This window comes from Schistocerca gregaria, chromosome 11 (assembly GCF_023897955.1).
Source record: "Schistocerca gregaria isolate iqSchGreg1 chromosome 11, iqSchGreg1.2, whole genome shotgun sequence".
Lineage (NCBI taxonomy): Eukaryota > Metazoa > Arthropoda > Insecta > Orthoptera > Acrididae > Schistocerca > Schistocerca gregaria.
In genome coordinates, this window is record NC_064930.1 from 111,667,717 (window position 1) to 111,686,517 (window position 18,801).

At 41.0% G+C, this 18,801-nt stretch overlaps 1 protein-coding gene across 10 annotated transcripts in view; it reads right to left on the minus strand.

Annotated features, from left to right (window-relative positions):
- The window catches only part of LOC126295315 (activated Cdc42 kinase-like), a 335,217-nt gene that overhangs the window by 134,936 nt on the left and 181,480 nt on the right, over positions 1-18,801 (minus strand). For all 10 annotated transcript variants that reach the window (XM_049987766.1, XM_049987765.1, XM_049987761.1 and 7 more), the window contains 2 exons: positions 14,606-14,761; positions 6,190-6,387 (listed from right to left, as the gene is read on the minus strand). In XM_049987766.1, the coding sequence (XP_049843723.1) occupies positions 6,190-6,387; positions 14,606-14,761 (354 nt within the window). The remainder of the gene's footprint in view (positions 1-6,189; positions 6,388-14,605; positions 14,762-18,801) is intronic.

Genomic DNA, 18,801 nt, shown 5'->3' on the forward strand with positions numbered 1-18,801 from the left:
CGTTTGAAAAACTTTGCAGACGCCTCTTTAGTACATTACATTCTACACAGAAATTAGAGTCATCTTAGATATAAAAATCTAGTCAATTGCTGTGCTTCATTTCTGACTGTATCACTATTAGGCATAAGAATAATATGAATAGAAACATGACATGATATGTATATTCATGCGCGTTTGCTGCTGTCTCACTCTAGTTTCGTAGTTTATTAGGCAGACAGGATTTAAATGACAGAGCAGCAAACATGAAACAATACGTGGCAAAATGTTTATATTCGTATTATTCTCATGGTGACGAGAATACTGCGTGTGATTCACAATTCATAGAAGTTCCTATTAGCAACCATTTCTTTTCACAGATAGGAAAAAAAATCAGAACTTAGAGTTGGCCATATTGACAAACATCCCAAACAGTTTTGCCACTTGGATTTTCGTAGTTCATTGAAATGCTGCTACATTCAAAGACGAACAACACGGAATTTGTATTTACTTCGTTCGATAATGTATGAAAATGCAGTGATCGAAACTCAGGGCGGAGAAAATAAGCTCGTCTCCCACCTTTTTTTAATTTATTTCCGGACGCAGAGGTTTTGGCACTAGTATTTATCTTCGTGCCTACAAGGTATGCCCGTGTAGCGCTACATATATTCGACAGCAGAAGTAAGTTGTGGCGGCACCCACCAACAATTTTCAGAACTTCCGCTTGCTTTGCACTTGATTCTAAGCCACAGGCGGTTTTTTGGATTACAAAAACCAGGAAAAAAGTGCGGCTTAGATTCGAGTAAATACAGTATGCCCGTGAAGAACTTTTGCAGTGTTTCCACGTCAAAGGTGATGCATCTCTTGGAAAAATCATTATGTGCAATAAGACTCCGGTCTTATGTCACTAATCAGAAACAAAAAGGTCAAGCGAAGAATGGTGCCAAAGTTCCTTGTCGAAACCAAAAAAATTCCACACTTTGCCGTCTGCTGGAAAAGTCATCCTAATTCTCGTCTGAAATGAAAATGGAGTAATTCTGGAGTGACAGCAACCAGAAATTTTTATTAAGACATGTTGAATCAACTTCACTCTGCAATTGGGAGTAAACAATGAGAACTTCTGACTTTAGGAGCATCGCTACAGCATGACAAAGCACAATCGCATACAGCCTGTAAGACATTTGAGACTAATCAGGAAATTTGAATGCCTGGTACATACTACTCATTTACAGACCTTTCTCCAACTGACTTTCATCTGTTCACTCCACTCAAAGAGGCAAAGGGAGGCAGGCAGAAGGTGCAAAGACATGAAAACTGCGACGCATGACTTGCTACACACACGACTGAATGAATTCTTTCGTTGTGATATCTACGCACTTTCAAAGCAGTGGAATGTGTGTATCCAATGTCAGGTAGACTATGTCAAAAACTGACAAGTAAATCTTTTGTTCATGGTTATAATTAAAAAAATTACAGCATTTTTAATATTTGCCTTTAATCATGCTCATAATATGCTCAGAACAGTAGTATACTATAATTATTCCTAATCACAGACTAAACTTGTACATAACAACACCAAAGTGTGATTCTGGAATATCATTTAATACAATTCTGGGATGTCTAATTATTTTCCCTCTCTAGCATTGGACTAACAATTAACGGTGCAAAATTCAATTTAGTCACGATATTGAGGTCAGCGAGCCTATTTAACACAAGTTTGTAAGCTTCCACAGTGTAATGTAATTAACTGTCGGAGATAAAGTTTATCTCTAATGCGAAAACTACGATGCCCACAGTAAAGAGTTAAGGTAATTTCATCATGTTACCAGAAAATGTGTTTAATTTATTTAAATATGAATATTTTCTTTTATGAGAAATAATGGATTTGTTTGAGATGTTAAATGCTGTATATTTATATGTATCTTTGGAGTTTATTGAGGTCAGTAGACCAAAAAATCTAGAATGCAGGAATGTCTGCAGCTTCCGGGCACATGTTGGCTTGCCCGCCACTTCTTTGTCGGTATTGGAGGGAGATAAGACGTGTTTATGTGACCAGTGCAGTATAATGCATTTAGAGTATCAGTGTTCATAGTGAATATGGTGTAGTTAGTAAACAAAAAGTAGGAATAAATATAATTTTTAGCAGAAAGTATTTCAGATCTGGTAGTGTGTATTTCGAACAAGAAGAAAACCCAGACCATGCTTGTTGGAATGATTATTTTGCAGACAAAACTTCGAGAACCCCTAGACAAACGAGATCTGCAGTGTGTAATCTTTCGGCAGCTACTAATAAATAAGTCTTGCTGAAAGTGTGCTGGAACTACTCGTATTATACTCATTCAAAAACACGTGGTGAGAGTGTGGTCCTACCACAATATACCATGTAACATTCCACAATTTTTCAGTTATCTAAGAAGTGAGATAGGTAACAACCAGTTGAACAGCTAGTGTCAACTTGTATATAATCATTTTGTGTATTTGGGATTTGGTTTGTTTGGGGGAGGAGACCAGACAGTAAGATCATCGGTCTTTTTGTGTACTTGACTGCATCATTATGAAACACTTGACTGACTGCTGGATTCTGGTCACAGTCTTGCACTGCATACTGCATTATTTTGGCTGTTATCTGACTACTGACATCTCATTCTGCAATGCCACTGGGCAACACGAAGTAAACATTGTTACACAGGTGAGGTCTACAAAGAATTCTGTAGATGCTCTTTACACTGAAGGCACCTACAAACTTCGATTGGAACGTGACGATGTCAAGGTTGGTGAAACTGGGAAAGCAATTAGCTTTCACCCTGTGGGAGCACGAACGCTGTGTACAACTGGGCAACATGACAAACTGGTTACAAGACACACGGGACCAGCACTGTGGCCAATCTACAGATTTTGAAGAAGCTCATGTTCACTCTCTGCCTTGCAATAGTGACAGCAAAAAATGTGAGAGGCTGTCAAAATAAGTAAGTGCCCTAACAGAACGAACAAGGACAGCTCCAATTTACCGATAGCCCTGATTCTGGAGATGCTACTCCAGTAGACTGCGTGTGTTTACCAGCCAGTGGCTCCACATGACCCCAGTTCAATGCTATAATCAGGCAACTGCAAGAGAACTGCCATGAAGCACCACTTTGGTACTGCCTAGCAAATACCTGCCCGAGTAACACCCTCTGCCATCCCAGAATGTGCCATCATTAGCGACCTGAAATGTCTTTTTACAAAGCTGTTTCACAGAGGCAGAATGCACTGTAGTTCCTTCTCTAAACTGTTGCACAGATGACAAAATGGTAGATATCGAAATAGATGACAGAGAGATAGAAAAACAACTAAAATCACTCAAAAGAGGAAAGGCCGCTGGACCTGATGGGATACCAGTTCGATTTTACACAGAGTACGCGAAGGTACTTGGCCCCCCTTCTTGCAGCGGTGTACAGTAGGTCTCTAGAAGAGCGTAGCGTTCCAAAGGGTTGGAAAAGGACACATGCCATCCCCGTTTCCCAGAAGGGACGTCGAACAGATGTGCAGAACTATAGACCTATATCTCTAACGTCGATCAGTTGTAGAATTTTGTAACTAGTGTTATGTTCGAGTATAATGACTTTTATGGAGATTAGAAATCTACTCTGTAGGTCAGCACGAGCTTCAAAAACACGATCGTATGAAACCCAGCCCACACTATTCGTCCGCGAGACTCAGAGAGCCACAGACATGGGTTCCCAGGTAGATGCCGTGTTTCTTGACTGTCAGACAAATTGTGTGATTGGATTGAAGTGTTCTTAGATAACAGAACGCAGCATGTCATTCTCAATGGAGAGAAGTCTTCCGAAGTAAGAGTGATTTCAGGTGTGCCGCAAGGGAATGTCATAGGACTGTTGCTTTGCTATTCATAATATATAGAAACGACTTCGTGGACTACATCAGAAGTTCACTGAGGCTTTTTGCAGATGATGCTGTGGTGTATCGAGAGGATGTAACAATGGAAAATTGTACTGAAATGCAGGAGGATCTGCAACGAATTGATGCACGGTGCAGGGAATGGCAATTGAATCTCAATGTGGACAAGTGTAATGTGCTGCAAATACATAGAAAGAAAGATCCGTTATCATTTAGCTACAATATAGCAGGTCAGCAACTGGAAGTAGTTAATTCCATAAATTATCTGGGAGTAGGCATTAATGATTTAAAATGAAATGACCATATCAAATTAATCGCCAGTAAAGCAGATGCCAGACAGCGATTCATTGGGAGAAGCCTAGAGAAATGCAGTCCGAAAATGAAGGAAGTAGGTCACAGTACACTTGTTCGCTCACTGCTCGAATACTGCTCAGCAGTGTGGGATCCGTACCAGATAGGGTTGATAGAAGAGAAAGAGAAGATCCAACGGAGAGCAGCGTGCTTCGTTACAGGATCATTTAGTAATCGCAAAAGTGTTACGGAGATAATAGATAAAGTCCAGTGGAAGACTCTGCAGGAGAGACGCTCAGTAACTCGATACGAGCTTTTGTTAAAGTTTCGAGAACATACCTTCACCGGGGAGTCGAGCAGTATATTGCTCCCTCCTATCCTTCTTTCCACGAACAATACGAGACTGGAATAGAAGGGAGAACCGATAGAGGTACTCAAGGTACCCTCCGCCACACACCGTCAGGTGGCTTGCGGAGAATGGATGTAGATGTAGATGTAGAAGAAGATGTAGACCTGACAAAAGAAATACAACAGTACAAGTAAAGACTGTCTCCACAATCTACCACTCCACTGCTTTTAAGAAGATTTCTGAAAAGATGGTCGAAATGTTGATATTTTAGTTGCTTGTAGAGTTCGTGTAACATTTTAAACTTTTCAAAAGATGTACAAAAATATCTGAAGAAGTGGTCTTCATCAAGACTGTAGTTCCCTGCAAAGATAGTGAAATTCATAATAGTCACCTCTTTTACTATTAATGTAATACAATTACGATTTTAATTTCCTCAAAGGAAACTCAACTCGTGTCTTCTGCACAGCAGCCAACTAACTCGCAACAAGTGACTCAGGCAGCTGCATCACTGCACGTGCTCGCACTCTGTTTGACTGAGCCTTAAATGATACGGGGAAGCCAGGAAAGACAAAAACCAGGACAGCCGTACAATGATCTGACCACACAGTCTGTTTCAAAATATCAAATTTCATTTTCTAGTGCACCCGCATAAACTGTGTCTTTTACAACATCACAGTGGCACTCTACCTCACATTCAGACTTTGGCAGCAGTGACTAGCAGGCCGGTCATTACAAACATACTGCTCAGCACAGTGTGTTGAATATACAAAACAGTCTGTTTCACACTTTGAGCTACTGGGACTTTGTGATTATGCAAGCAGTGGAACTGTGTGCCAACTTCAATTAAGACATTGTCTATACACTTTTGTAATACACAGAATTGGGCATTCACAAAAGAGAGACCACATATAAACACTTCACACTGTTTACCACCCGATACAATTGGCAGTGCCGCAAGTGAGGCCGGAGAGTGAGCGTAAACAATCCACGCCAAACAGGGCGTCGCCTCAGAACTCGGCATATCTGTGATGTCACTCTGACATTACCTAGCCAGAAGGAGATTTTCACTCTGCAGCGGAGTGTGCTCTGATATGAAACTTCCAGGCAGATTAAAACTGTGTGCCGGACCGAGACTGGCAGAGGTAAAGCTGTGAGTACCGGACGTGATTCATGCTCGGGTAGCTCAGTTGGTAGAGCACTTGCCCGTGAAAGGCAAAGGTCCCGAGTTCGAGTCTCAGTCAGGCACACAGTTTTAATCTGCCAGGAAGTTTCATTACCTAGCCAGTTTGATGCCATCCTCTGACTTTAAGAGTGACAGCCTCACCACTATCACAACAGTCATGATACCAATGTAGACGAGCGTCAAAAAATCTGGACTTTGTCATAATCTGATGCAATGGGTTAATTGAGAAATTTTTAGCTGCACAGCTGAGTGACACCGTGAAAGGAATTGGCAATTTATGGAGGAGAACTCCAGAGAGAAATTTGATATTCTGAAACAAGTCATGAAAGAAAAGTAAGTTCTCCATAATCAATTTTCTTTATCCGTTCAGTATAGACATTTGGAAGCCTCGAAGGAAGTACGTGAAAGCCGAATACTGCCATCCTCCACTTTCACGGAATATAGGAGGGCCGTAGGGATATACTATGGAATTCCTGAAAGGAGTCTCACTCACCTGAATGTCCGGGATGGACGCCGCCTCCTCGGAGAAGGTGCGCCGCACCTCGTGACGGCGTCCACGCCCCGTCGTGCCAGTACCGCCGCCGTCACCCCCGCCGCCCCCGGACAGGGAGGAGGCAGAGGGGGCAGGGAAGCGAAACGAAAATTTGCGTCGCCCTCCAGCTGGAGTGTGGGGTGACTCCGGGGGGCTCCCCTGCGACATGAGACTGGTGTCACGTCGGCAAAATACTGCAACTTCACGGTACGAATGGCTCGATATTAACTTCTAAACATACAGATTAAAATTGTGTGCCAGAATGGGACTTGAACCCGAAAGCTCACCTTACATTGTCGCATTAACTGGTAAAGATTTCGGAAAATATCTAAGGTCAAACTACTACGTATTGCTTACCTTGGGCCTGTATAACTTGCAGCAGTTGATTTTAAGCTTACCACTGAATTAGATTAAATATATGAAAATGGTATCTGTTATAAGGGCATGTCCGAAAGAAGAGATACCGTTAGTGACCTTGCAGCTCTCGAAGAATTAAGTTACAAAGAAATTCAGACATTTAGCTGCTTAGAGGCATCGATAAATATCGACGGGGTGCGACTCGAACCCGGGATCTCCTGCTTACATGGCAGACGCTCTATCCGTCCGATCCGTTGAGGACACAGACGATAGTGCCCCTGCACGGACTTCTCTCTGGAACACTCCCCGTTGTAATGGTACTTGAATTACATAAGCGTTATGGCACCTCAACTCGACCTCTCGATACCAGTATTCTATTGTGTTTCTGTTATCTACTTAACATATTTTGGAGACAACGTTCAGATTTGACTTCATTAATGTAGAGGTACTTTGATACATCGATGTGTTTATATTGCAATGGTATTATTTGTATGTGTATTCTTTCTCTTGTCACTATGATCTTTGACGTACTTGTTGCTCTTGATTTTTGGGTGCGTAAGCGATTATTAGAGTTAGAGAGTTGGATCTTGTAAAAGTCAAGTCTTGGACGTCATGTTGGAAAGACGCATATTGTAACCAGCTTATAAAATGTGAACTTTAAGAGTGAGGAAGATGTTTTCAAGTATGTTTTGTATTGCGAAGTGACGTTTTGTGTGTTACGTGATACTGCAACAAAATAAAATGCAATAAAAAAGAAGTGTCACTTAAATTCGGAGTGCTGATTATTTTTTTACATCACCATTGTGCTAACTTTCATAGGTTTAATCTTCGAGAATGGTTTATGAAACACATCTATAAAACTTTAAAAATAGCAGGATAAAACCTAGGCCTCTTTGCATCCGAGCTCGGAATCACCACCACCTAGATTTTTGGCGAGTGAGCCATGATTTTACAATGATACCAGTGTGGGAAACACGAAAAGATTAGTGCCTACTTTATTCATTATTACATCAAATGACTATTAACTGTGCTCTAATGACACCTGCCACACAATAACTTTGTTGTTGCCCGAAAATGCAGTATTTGGCAGTGTGAGCAACACCACAATTCATTATTAAATTTTGACTTTTGTTGTGGTAGGGTTGTTAGACTGTGACACCCACATTTCCAACTTACTGTCCACACAATAAATTTGTAGTGCCCCTGCCCACTATACTTCTCACGGCAGTCAATCTACCGATTCACGTAAGAGTTCGGACAATGCGAGTGCGTCTGCACTGAAGAAGATCATTGGCCGGTAAGACTTATCCCTATGAAGATGTGGACAGGAGCATTACAAATTTAATGTGTGGATAGTAAGTTGGACACGCAGGTCTCACGGGGAGTGTGACAGATTTAAGTCCCTGCAGGGTCTAACAACCCTACCACAACAAAGGTCAAAAATTAATAATGATTGTGGTGTTGCTCAGGTTGCTAAATACTGCATTTTCGGGCAACAACAAAGTTATTATGTGGCAGGTGTCATTAGAGCACAGTTAATAAAGTCATTTCATGTAATAATGAGTAATCTAGGCACTCATCTTTTCGTGTATCCCACGCTGGTCTCGTTGTAAAGTCATGGCTCAATCATCAAAAATCTAGGTGGTGGTGATTCCAAGCTCAGATGCAAAGAGGCCTAGGTTTTATCCTGCTATTTTTAAACTTTTATAGACGTGTTTCGTAAACCATTCTTGAAGATTAAACCTCTGAAAGTTAGCACAATGGTGATGTAAAAAAAGTAATCAGAACTCCAAATTTAAGTTACATTTCTTTTTTATTGCTTTTGTTGCAGTATCACGTAACACACAAAACATCACTTCACAATACAAAACATACTTGAAAACCATCTTCCTCACTGTTAAAGTTCACATTTTATAAGCTGACTATGTTATGCGTCTTTCCAACATGACGTCCAAGACTTGACTTTTACAAGGTACGACTCTAACTAATTCTAACTAACTAACTAATAATCAGAGTTACAAGTATGTCAGAGATCATAGTAACAAAAGAAAAAATATACATAAGAATAATATTATTGCAATACAAACATACTGATGTATCAAAGTATCTCTACATTAATGAAATCATATCTGAATGTTGTCTCAGAAATATGTCAACTGCTTTACAGAAACACGTTAGAATATTGCTGGTATCGAGAGGTCGAGTTTAGGTGCCGTAATGGTTATGTAATTCAAGTACCATTACAACGGGCACTATCCTCTTGTGTCCTCGATGGCTCAGACGGATAGCGTGTATGCCATATAAGCGGGAGGTCCCGGGTTCGAATCCCGGTTGGAGCACACATTTTTATCAACCCCTGTAAGTAGCTTAAGGTCTGACTTTCATTCCAATTTCAGATTACATTATACACATTTTACATTCAGTAAGACTGCAGTGATGAGATTCTGGGCAATGTGAAACGTATCATAAAAACCAAAATATCTGGAACATATTTATAAATAATCTGATAATCTGAATTGCTTAAACAGCAGCAACAGTTTCTCTCAATGATGATCTGCAGTTCCTATAGGCAGCTGCTCTTCCTCTCAAAATTCTGAAACAGGTTCAAAAGATACAACTGTATTCTGTGAGACATACAAGGAACAACTGCACTAATGAACAATTTTGATCCGTACACACAGCCACCTGTTCCCTCTTTATACAGCGCTTGCAGGTTGCACTAGTGGCACCCGAGCTGAAATGCTAGTCACGAAGATGTCTCACTGCCACAAATAAGTGCCGCAAATCTCATCCGACTTGGACGCTTCCTTCAGGTGTTGCACTTTGGATGGCCAACACTGTATAAACATACACTACGTGATGAATCATATCAGGACACCCCAAAGCCATATGTTTTTCATATTAGGTGCAGTTTGCTGCCACCTACTGCCTGTTACTCCCTATCAGCGACCTCAGTAGTAACTACCGACCAATCTCTCTTCTGACAGCTCTATCAAAAATTTTCGAGAAAGTAATGTATTCAAGAATAGCCTCCCATATTTGTAAAAATAAAGTACTAACAAAATGTCAGTTTGGTTTTCAGAAAGGCTTTTCAACAGAAAATGCTATATACGCTCTCACTGATCAAATATTAAATGCTCTGAATAACCGGACATCACCCATTGGTATTTTTTGTGATCTCTCAAAGGCCTTTGATTGTGTAAATCATGGAATTCTTTTAGATAAGCTAACTCATTAGGGTTTGAGGGGGGCAGTGCACAAATGGTTTAATTCATACTTAACTGGAAGAATGCAGAAAGTTGAAATAAGTGGTTCATGTAATGTTAAAACAACAGCTGATTCCTCAAACTGGGGGGGGGGGGGGGGGGGGGGAGAGGGGGGGGGGGCGCTAATCAAGTACGGGGTCCCACTGGGTTCTGTTGTAGGTCCTTTACTGTTCTTGATATACATTAATGACTTAGCATTCCACATTGATGAAGATGCAAAGTTAGTTCTTTTTGCTGATGATACAAGTATAGTAATAACATCTAAAAACCGAGAACTAAGTGATGTAATTGTAAATGATGTTTTTCACAAAATTATTAAGTGGTTCTCAGCAAAACGGACTCTCTTTAAATTTTGATAAAACACAGTATATACAGTTCCGTATAGTAAATAGCACAACTCCAGTAATAAATATAGACTTTGAACAGAAGTCTGTAGCTAAGGTAGAATTTTCAAAATTTTTAGGTGTGTCCATTGATGAGAGGTTAAACTGGAAACAACACATTGATGGTCTGCTGAAACGTCTGAGTTCAGCTACGCATGCTATTAGGGTTATTGCAAATTTTGGTGATAAGAATCTCAGTAAATTAGCTTACTATGCCTACTTTCATTAACTTTCGTATGGTATCATATTCTGGGGTAATTCATCGTTGAGTAGAAAAGTATTCATTGCTCAAAAACGTGTAATCAGAATAATTGCTGGAGCCCACCCATGGTCATCCTGCAGACATCTATTTAAGGATCTAGGGATCCTCACAGTAAATATATTCACTTATGAAATTTGTTGTTAAGAATCCAACCCAGTTCAAAATTAATAGCAGTGTGCATAGCTATAACACCAGGAGAAAGGATGATCTTCACTATGCAGGGTTAAATCTGACTTTGGCACAGAAAGGGGTAAATTATGCTGCCACAAAAGTCTTTGGTCACCTACCAAACAGCATCAAAAGCTTGACAGATAGCCAACTAACATTTAAAAATAAATTAAAAGAATTTCTAGATGACAACTCCCTCGTGGGCTGAATATTTAGATATAAATTAAGGGGAAAAAAAACTTAAACATTAGTGTCATGCAATATTTTGTGTAATGTAATATCTTGTACAGACATCTTTTATTAACCTGACACGTTCCACATCATTCTGAAGTGTCGTATTCATGATCTATGGAACAAGTATTAATCTAATCTAATCAGAATAGTAAGAGAGCAGAATGGAGTGTTCCACGGAACTCACGGACTTTGAATGTGGTCCGGTGATTGGGAGTCACTTGTGTCATACATCTATATGCGAGATTTCCACACTCCTAAACATCTGTAGGACCACTATTTCCAATGTGATAGTGAAGTGGAGGCATGAAGGGACACGTACAGCCCAAAAGCGTACAGGTCGACCTCACCTGTTGACTGACAGAGACCGCCGACAGGTGAAGAGGGTCGTAATGTGTAAAATGCAGACATCTATCCGGGCCATCCATCACACAGGATATAATAAAAGTAAACAATGGACGATTGAACAGTAGAAAAATGTTGTGTGGAGTGATGAATCACGGTAGACGATTCTGCGATTCGATGGCAGGGTGTGGGTATGGCAAATGCCTGGCAAATCTATTCTGAAAGGATGTGTAGTGCCAATAGTAAAATTCAGAGACGGTGGTGTCACGGTATGGTCGAGTTTTTCATGGAGGGGGCTTGCACCTGTTGTTGTTTTGCGTGGCACCATCACAGCACAGGCCTACATTGATGTTTCAAGCACCGTCTTGCTTCCCACTGTTGAAGAGCTATTCGGGGATGGCGATTGAATCTTTCAACACAATTGAGCACCTGTTCATAACACACGGCCTGTGGCAGAGTGGTTACATGACAATAATGTCCCTATAATGGACTGTCCTGCACAAGGTCCTGGCACGAATCCTATAGAACACCTTTGCGATGTTTTGGAATGCTGGCTTCGTGTCGGGCCTCACCGACCGACATCGATACCTCTCCTCAGTGCAGCATTGCGTCAAGAATGGGCTGCCATTCCCAAAGAAACTTTCCAGGACCTGATCGAATGTATGCCTGCGAGAGTGAACGCTGTCATCGAGGCTAAGGGTGAGCCAACACCATACCGAATTCCAGCCTTACCGATGGAGGTATCCGGATACTTTTGAACACACGTGTATGTAAGGCAATTTTAGCCCCAACAACCTCCATAATATCTGTTACTGGGCTGTTAGTAAATAAAGATTTGACGTCAAAGCTCATCAGTTCCTCAGAGAGAAATGAGCACGTGGGTCCTTCTCATTCTGTCATCTGAATAACCTGCCCTTCCTCCATAACTTCCATCAACTGAACAGGCAAAGTGTAGCCCACGGCAGGAGTACTATAAAAGCAGTCTCACAATGAGTAGTGAGAGAGCTTCTACAAATCATTGAGATTTCTTCTGCTACAGCTGTAGCCAATGCGCACATTACATTCTTATAATGACATGAGAAGTACAGAACAGAACACAGCCAGCGGCACCCACCTACAGAAACTCAACTGACATCTAGTGAATGTGATGAGATGAGACTGCCCCTTCGCCCACCGAGTGATGGCAGAGTGGCTCCCTTACCTCAATCCTGTTTCTTCCAAATCCACCAGAAAAAAATGCAAAATAATTTTATTTAAATAAACGGATAAAGTGTCACTAGAAGCCTTCCTAAGAGACAATCTCCATTCCTTCCGAGCTGACTGTGCAAATGTAGACTAGATGTGGCTCAAATTCAAAGACATAGTAGCAACAGCAATTAAAAAATTCATACCTCATAAATTGGTAAGAGATGGAACTGATCCCCCATGGTACACAAAACAGGTCCGAACGCTGTTGCAGATAAAACGGAACGCAAAATCCCGAGGATTAGCTAAAATTTACAGACGGGCGAAATTTGGCACGGACTTCAATGCGAGATGCCTTTAATAGCTTCCACAATGAAACATTGTCTCAAAATTTGATAGAAAATCCAAAGAAATTTTGGTCGTATGTAAAGTACACAAGCGGCAAGACGCAGTCAATACCTTTGCTGCGCAGTGCCGATGGTACAGTTACCGACGACTGTGCTGCTAAAGCAGAGTTATTGAACGCAGTTTTCCGAAATTCCTTCACCAGGGAGGACGAATGGAATATTCCAGAATTTGAAACACGAACAGCTGCTAGCACAAGTTTCTTAGAAGTTGATACCTTAGGGGTTGCGAAGCAAGTCAAATCGCTTGATACGGGCAAGTCTTCAGGTCCAGATTGTATACCGATTAGGTTCCTTTCAGATTATGCTGACCAGACTGTATACCGATTAGGTTCCTTTCAGATTATGCTGATACAATAGCTCCCTACTTAGCAATCATATACAACCGCTCGCTTACTGATAGATCTGTACCTACAGATTGGAAAATTGCGCAGGTCGCACCAGTGTTTAAGAAGGGTAGTAGGAGTAATCCATCGAACTACAGACCTGTATCATTGACGTCAGTTTGCAGTAAAGTTTTGGAGCATATACTGTATTCAAACAGTATGAATCACCTCGAAGGGAACGATCTATTGATATGTAATCAGCACAGTTTCAGAAAACATCGTTCTTGTACAACGCAGCTAGCTCTTTATTCACACGAAGTAATGGCTGCTATCAACAGGGGATCTCAAGTTGATTCTGTATTTCTAGATTTCCGGGAAGCTTTTGACACCATTCCTCACAAGCGACTTCTAATCAAGCTGCGGGCCTATGGGGTATCGTCTCAGTTGTGCGACTGGATTCATGATTTCCTGTCACGAAGGTCGCAGTTCATAGTAATAGACGGCAAATCGTAGAGTAAAACTGAAGTGATATCAGGTGTTGCCCAGGGAAGCGTCCTGAGACCTCTGCTGTCCCTGATCTATATAAATGACCTGGGTGACAATATGAGCAGTTCTCTTAGGTTGTTCGCAGATGATGCTGTAATTTACGTCTAGTAAGGTCATCTGAAGACCAGTATCAGTTGCAAAGCGATTTAGAAAAGATTGCTGTATGGTTTGGCAGGTGGCAGTTGACACTAAATAACGAAAAGTGTGAGGTGATCCACACGAGTTCCAAAAGAAATCCTTCGGAATTCAATTACTCAATACATAGTACAATTCTCAAGGCTGTCAATTCAACTAAGTACCTGGGTGTTAAAATTATGAACAACTTCAGTTGGAAGGACCACATAGATAATATTGTGGGGAAGGCAAGCCAAAGGTTGCGTTTCATTGGCAGGACACTTAGAAGATGCAACAAGTCCACTAAAGAGACAGCTTACACTACACTAGTTCGTCCTCTGTTAGAATGTTGCTGCGCGGCGTGGGATCCTTACCAGGTGGGATTGACGGAGGACATCTAAAGGGAGGCAAAAAAAGGACAGGTAGTTTTGTATTATGACGTAATGGGGGAGAGAGTGTGGCAGATACGATACGCGAATTGGGACAGAAGTCATTAAAGCAAAGACGTTTTTCATCGTGGCGAGATCTATTTACGAAATTTCAGTCACCAACTTTCTCTTCCGAATGCGAAAATATTTTGTTGAGCGCAACCTACATAGGTAGGAGTGATCATCAAAATAAAATAAGAGAAATCAGAGGTCGAACAGAAAGGTTTAGGTGTTCGTTTTTCCTACGCGCTGTTCGGGAGTGGAATGGTAGAGAGATAGTATGATTGTGGTTCGATGAACCCTCTGTCAAGCCCTTAAATGTGAATTGCAGAGTAATCATGTAGATGTAGATGTAGATGTACCTGCATGCTCCCTACCCCCGACCCCGTCCTCGGGCCGCCGCCTCCGCCCGCCACCCCGCCGCTGTCCAGCTCCGACATGGAGCGCGCGGCGAGCTCGTGTGCCATCGCGATCGCACTGTCCAGAGTCTTCTCGTCCGATGCCGAGATGGGCTTCACCTGGAAGACACAACGAGAAGCAAATTGTAACGACCCGACTTACTGTGCATCTGTTACGAGTGGTCAGCACAGTAGTCTGAGACGGCATTGATGGCCTCCAGACTGGGGATGCACGGCAGACAGCTGGGTTGCGATCGGGCTTCACGAGGAGAACACAGGACGTGTCAGCACCTGATATCCCAAGAGCTTCATTCGGTGTCTCAGCTTATTCGTGGACACTTGGCCATTTCAGAAAAAATATCGGTCAAAGTTTTCGAGGTACCTTAAGTGCTTTTTACCACACAATACCCTCAGATGAAATGGAGGCACAGTGGTCAGTGTTGCGGCTTCTTAATTTTGTGCACTGTGTTCGAAACTCTATTAGTTTTTATTTCTTTTATTTTGTTTTTATTCTTTCATTTATCTAAAGGGCGCTACATGAATATTTCTTTTCAAATTAGGGGATACGAAGGCATTACATTAATTGTAAAATTACAATTACACAGTAAGTGTCACAAGTTTATTATGTAATATGTACAAGTATAGTACGTCGAGCGAGATAGTCTTTTTAAATTCCCATATTCTGGTATTTCATTTTCGTATCAATTCTTATATTAAGTTTATCTAAAAACAAAGATGATGTAACTTACCAAACGGAAGCTGATAGACACAAACACACAAACACACAAACACACACACACACACACACACACACACACACACACACACACACACACAAAATATTCAAGCTTTCGCAACCCTCGGTTGCTTCATCAGCAATGAGGGAAGGAGAGGCAAAGACGAAAGGATGTGGGTTTTAAGGGAGAGGGTAAGGAGTCATTCCAATCCCAGGAGCAGAGAGACTTACCTTAGGGGGAAAAAGGGACAGGTATACACTTGCGCGCACACCCACATATCCATCCGCACATATACAGACGCAAGCAGACATCTTTGTTTTTAGATATATTTTTCCCATGTGGAATGTTTCTCTCTATTATATACTTTTATTAAGTTGATATGTTTATTCTTCAGGAAGATTTAGTGCATTCTCTTGTATGATACCAATCGTAGACTGAGAAATTTCAAACACTACAAGCTTTGTGTGAAGGCAGGTTTACCTCATTGACATTTATTCGTATGAATCTCATTCCAGAAAGAAATGACATTGATATTGGTGAGGAGTTCACACTTTGGCAATAATTTCATGGCAAACCGTGCACAAAAGATAACAGACTTTAATTGTCAGTCAAGACGGACTACAAGAATTTTATCGAAAATAATTTCAAATAATTTTCTCTCTTTTTCTTTTCAAATTAATTAATCATGCAATTTGTTGATGAATAAGAGCAAAGTTATACAGTGAGAAACATTTCATGTATTAATTTCCTACAGACATGGGCATATAAATAAAAAATAAAAATGAAAGTGATAATCGGGTTTCAAACACGAGGAGTAAAATTAAGAAGCCACCGTTTTGTCCGAGGATATTGTGCAGTGAAAGGTACGTAAGGTACCTAGAAAATACCTTAAAAACTTCGACCATCATTTTTTCAGAAGCATTCGAGTATCTGTGGGTAAGCCCGAGGCAGTAAAATAAGCTAAAATGGAAACAATGCAAGGTATACTGAAGAAATTCGGAGTTAAAGATGTAAAATCCAATGACAAATGGAAATTTGTAATTAAGTGTAATGATATTGCTGTTGGTAGGGCATCATTTCTAAGAACAAGCACGAATTTGGATCAGAAGGACTGTCAGCTGTGTATTACTTGAATGAGCCTTGGGTAAATCAAAACCACACTAGAAATTTTATTTGGCACACAACAGGCAGCCCGGAAATTATATTGAGAATAGGAAGGCTTCTAAAAATATGTCATTCCGGTTCCATTGCAATAAAATTTGTGCTGAAAGCAAAGCTGTGTTCTCAGCAAAACTGAAAAACAACCCAAACTACCATGCCAAAAATTATGGAGAATGGTTTCCAGATCAGCTGCTGTCTTATTTGCATCAAGGTGCTGTGTCTGTTATGGACACAGCCTTCCCACTACAAACACGAGAAAAAGTGGTATTGTCTTATCTTATGGCTGCAAATAACAAACCGCATATTGGAACACAAACAAGAGCAGAGCTGTTGGAGATCATTAAGATTTCAAACACCAGTGGTAAAAAAATATGAAATTGATTCCACATCTCTGCATCATTTTCACACGGTGATGGGAGTACCTCCTTACCATTGCCTTTTTAATCCCACACAACTGGTGTTGGCACAGATGGAAAGATATACGGTAGACAAAATTACTTCATTTAAAGAGCGATCTAGCAAACAACACACAAAAATCAGCATTGTGGATTGGGATGCCTGCCTACGTCACACTAACAAACTGTAAGTAGATAACTGCGTAGTAGCTGTTAGATACGAAATAATAGATTCGTTAATCATCGATCTGAAACTAACATCCAATGGTTCTAGTTCCGAAGGCAGCGACAATGAAACATCTGAGTAAAAAGGTGTATGAATGGAACACACATTTGTTTTGTAATTTTCATGGAACATTTACTTTCTTGTCAAGCTGTCTGAGCAGTAGACAGTAGTCCAGAACATAATCTGTTCTTTAATGGGAATCTGAATTTCCTTGGTTTACTATTTTGTGTACAATATAATTTAGATTTAAACTCTGTCCTGCTGAGGATCTTATAGATTTGATTCTTTTGTCACTTTGTTAACAAAGAGAAAAACAAGGTGCAATCCATTCTTTAAGGTGCAATTTATTATAAGAGGAAAGATCAGAAAGTAACGCACGATTATTTTTTTATTACCAATAAAATGAACTTACATCTTTTACCTTCTTTTCCACATAGTCACCAACATTCTCAACACATTTATCCCATTGTGATATCAGTTTCAATATGCCGTATTTGTAGAAATCCGTTTGATTGGAGTATAGTGATCTGCTGATTTCACTTCCATATCTGTTGCAAAGCACTGGCCTGCCAGGGATTCCTTCACGGGACCAAACAGATGGAAGTCTGACAATGCCAGGTCCGGACTGTAGGACTGTATGGTGTGCTAGAGCACCTCCCACCAAATTTGGAAATTTTCTCACAAACAGGAGCACCAACACGGGGGTGCACATTTTCATGAAGAAGCTTGACACACTCAGCATTAATGTAGTGGCATTTACCATGAAGGGCACACTGCAATTTATCCAAAGTTTTAATGCAGACTGCACCATTCACAGTGCTTACTTGTTCAGCAAAATGCATCAATAACACACTGTGCACATACCAGAACACTGTCACAAACACTATTCTACCAAACTGAGCCACTCAGATATATTTTTTTCTTTTCTTTTTTTTTTGTACTGGAGAACCAGCATACTTCTATTCCACAGAGGCCTGCTCGGTTATGGGTGTGTAGTAGTAAACCCACAACTCATCACCAGTGACGATTCCTTTCAGAAACGAACACCCACCTGTGGCGTGACACCTGAAGTAATCTGAGCTTGTCCTAGTTCACTAGCCCTCGTTGTTGCCTGCCGAGTTCTTAGGCATCCAGTGAGGACTAACTTTATGAGATTTCAGCATGTCACGAACAACTTCACACATCACACTGGAGGAAATGGTGAACTGCAATAAGGTTTGCAGTTGCACACACCAGTCATTCAAAATTGCTGCCTCGATGGTTCCGACATTCTGCAAGATTGCAGATGTTACCGCCCACCTGGAGTGTGGAAAAATCGCTAGGGTTCACACAGCCCTCTTGTAAGAGTGCACGCTTCCTGAAGACATTGCTCCAGTCCGTACAGTCATCTCCATACATGCCACACTTGGCCCTGCGAATCTCACTCTGTTTATGTCCTTTGGCCCACAAATATTGAACTACACGCCACTCTTCACGAGTTGACAATATTAACATCCGTGCCATTTTTGTTTAGTAGTTCAGACTTCCCTCAGTAGAGCTGCACATGAAAACAAAATACCGTCTCTGGTGCAAACTTCAATCATTCCTTGTACCTCGGATTGGGCGTGGGTAGAATTGGACTACATATTACATGTGTGCCAT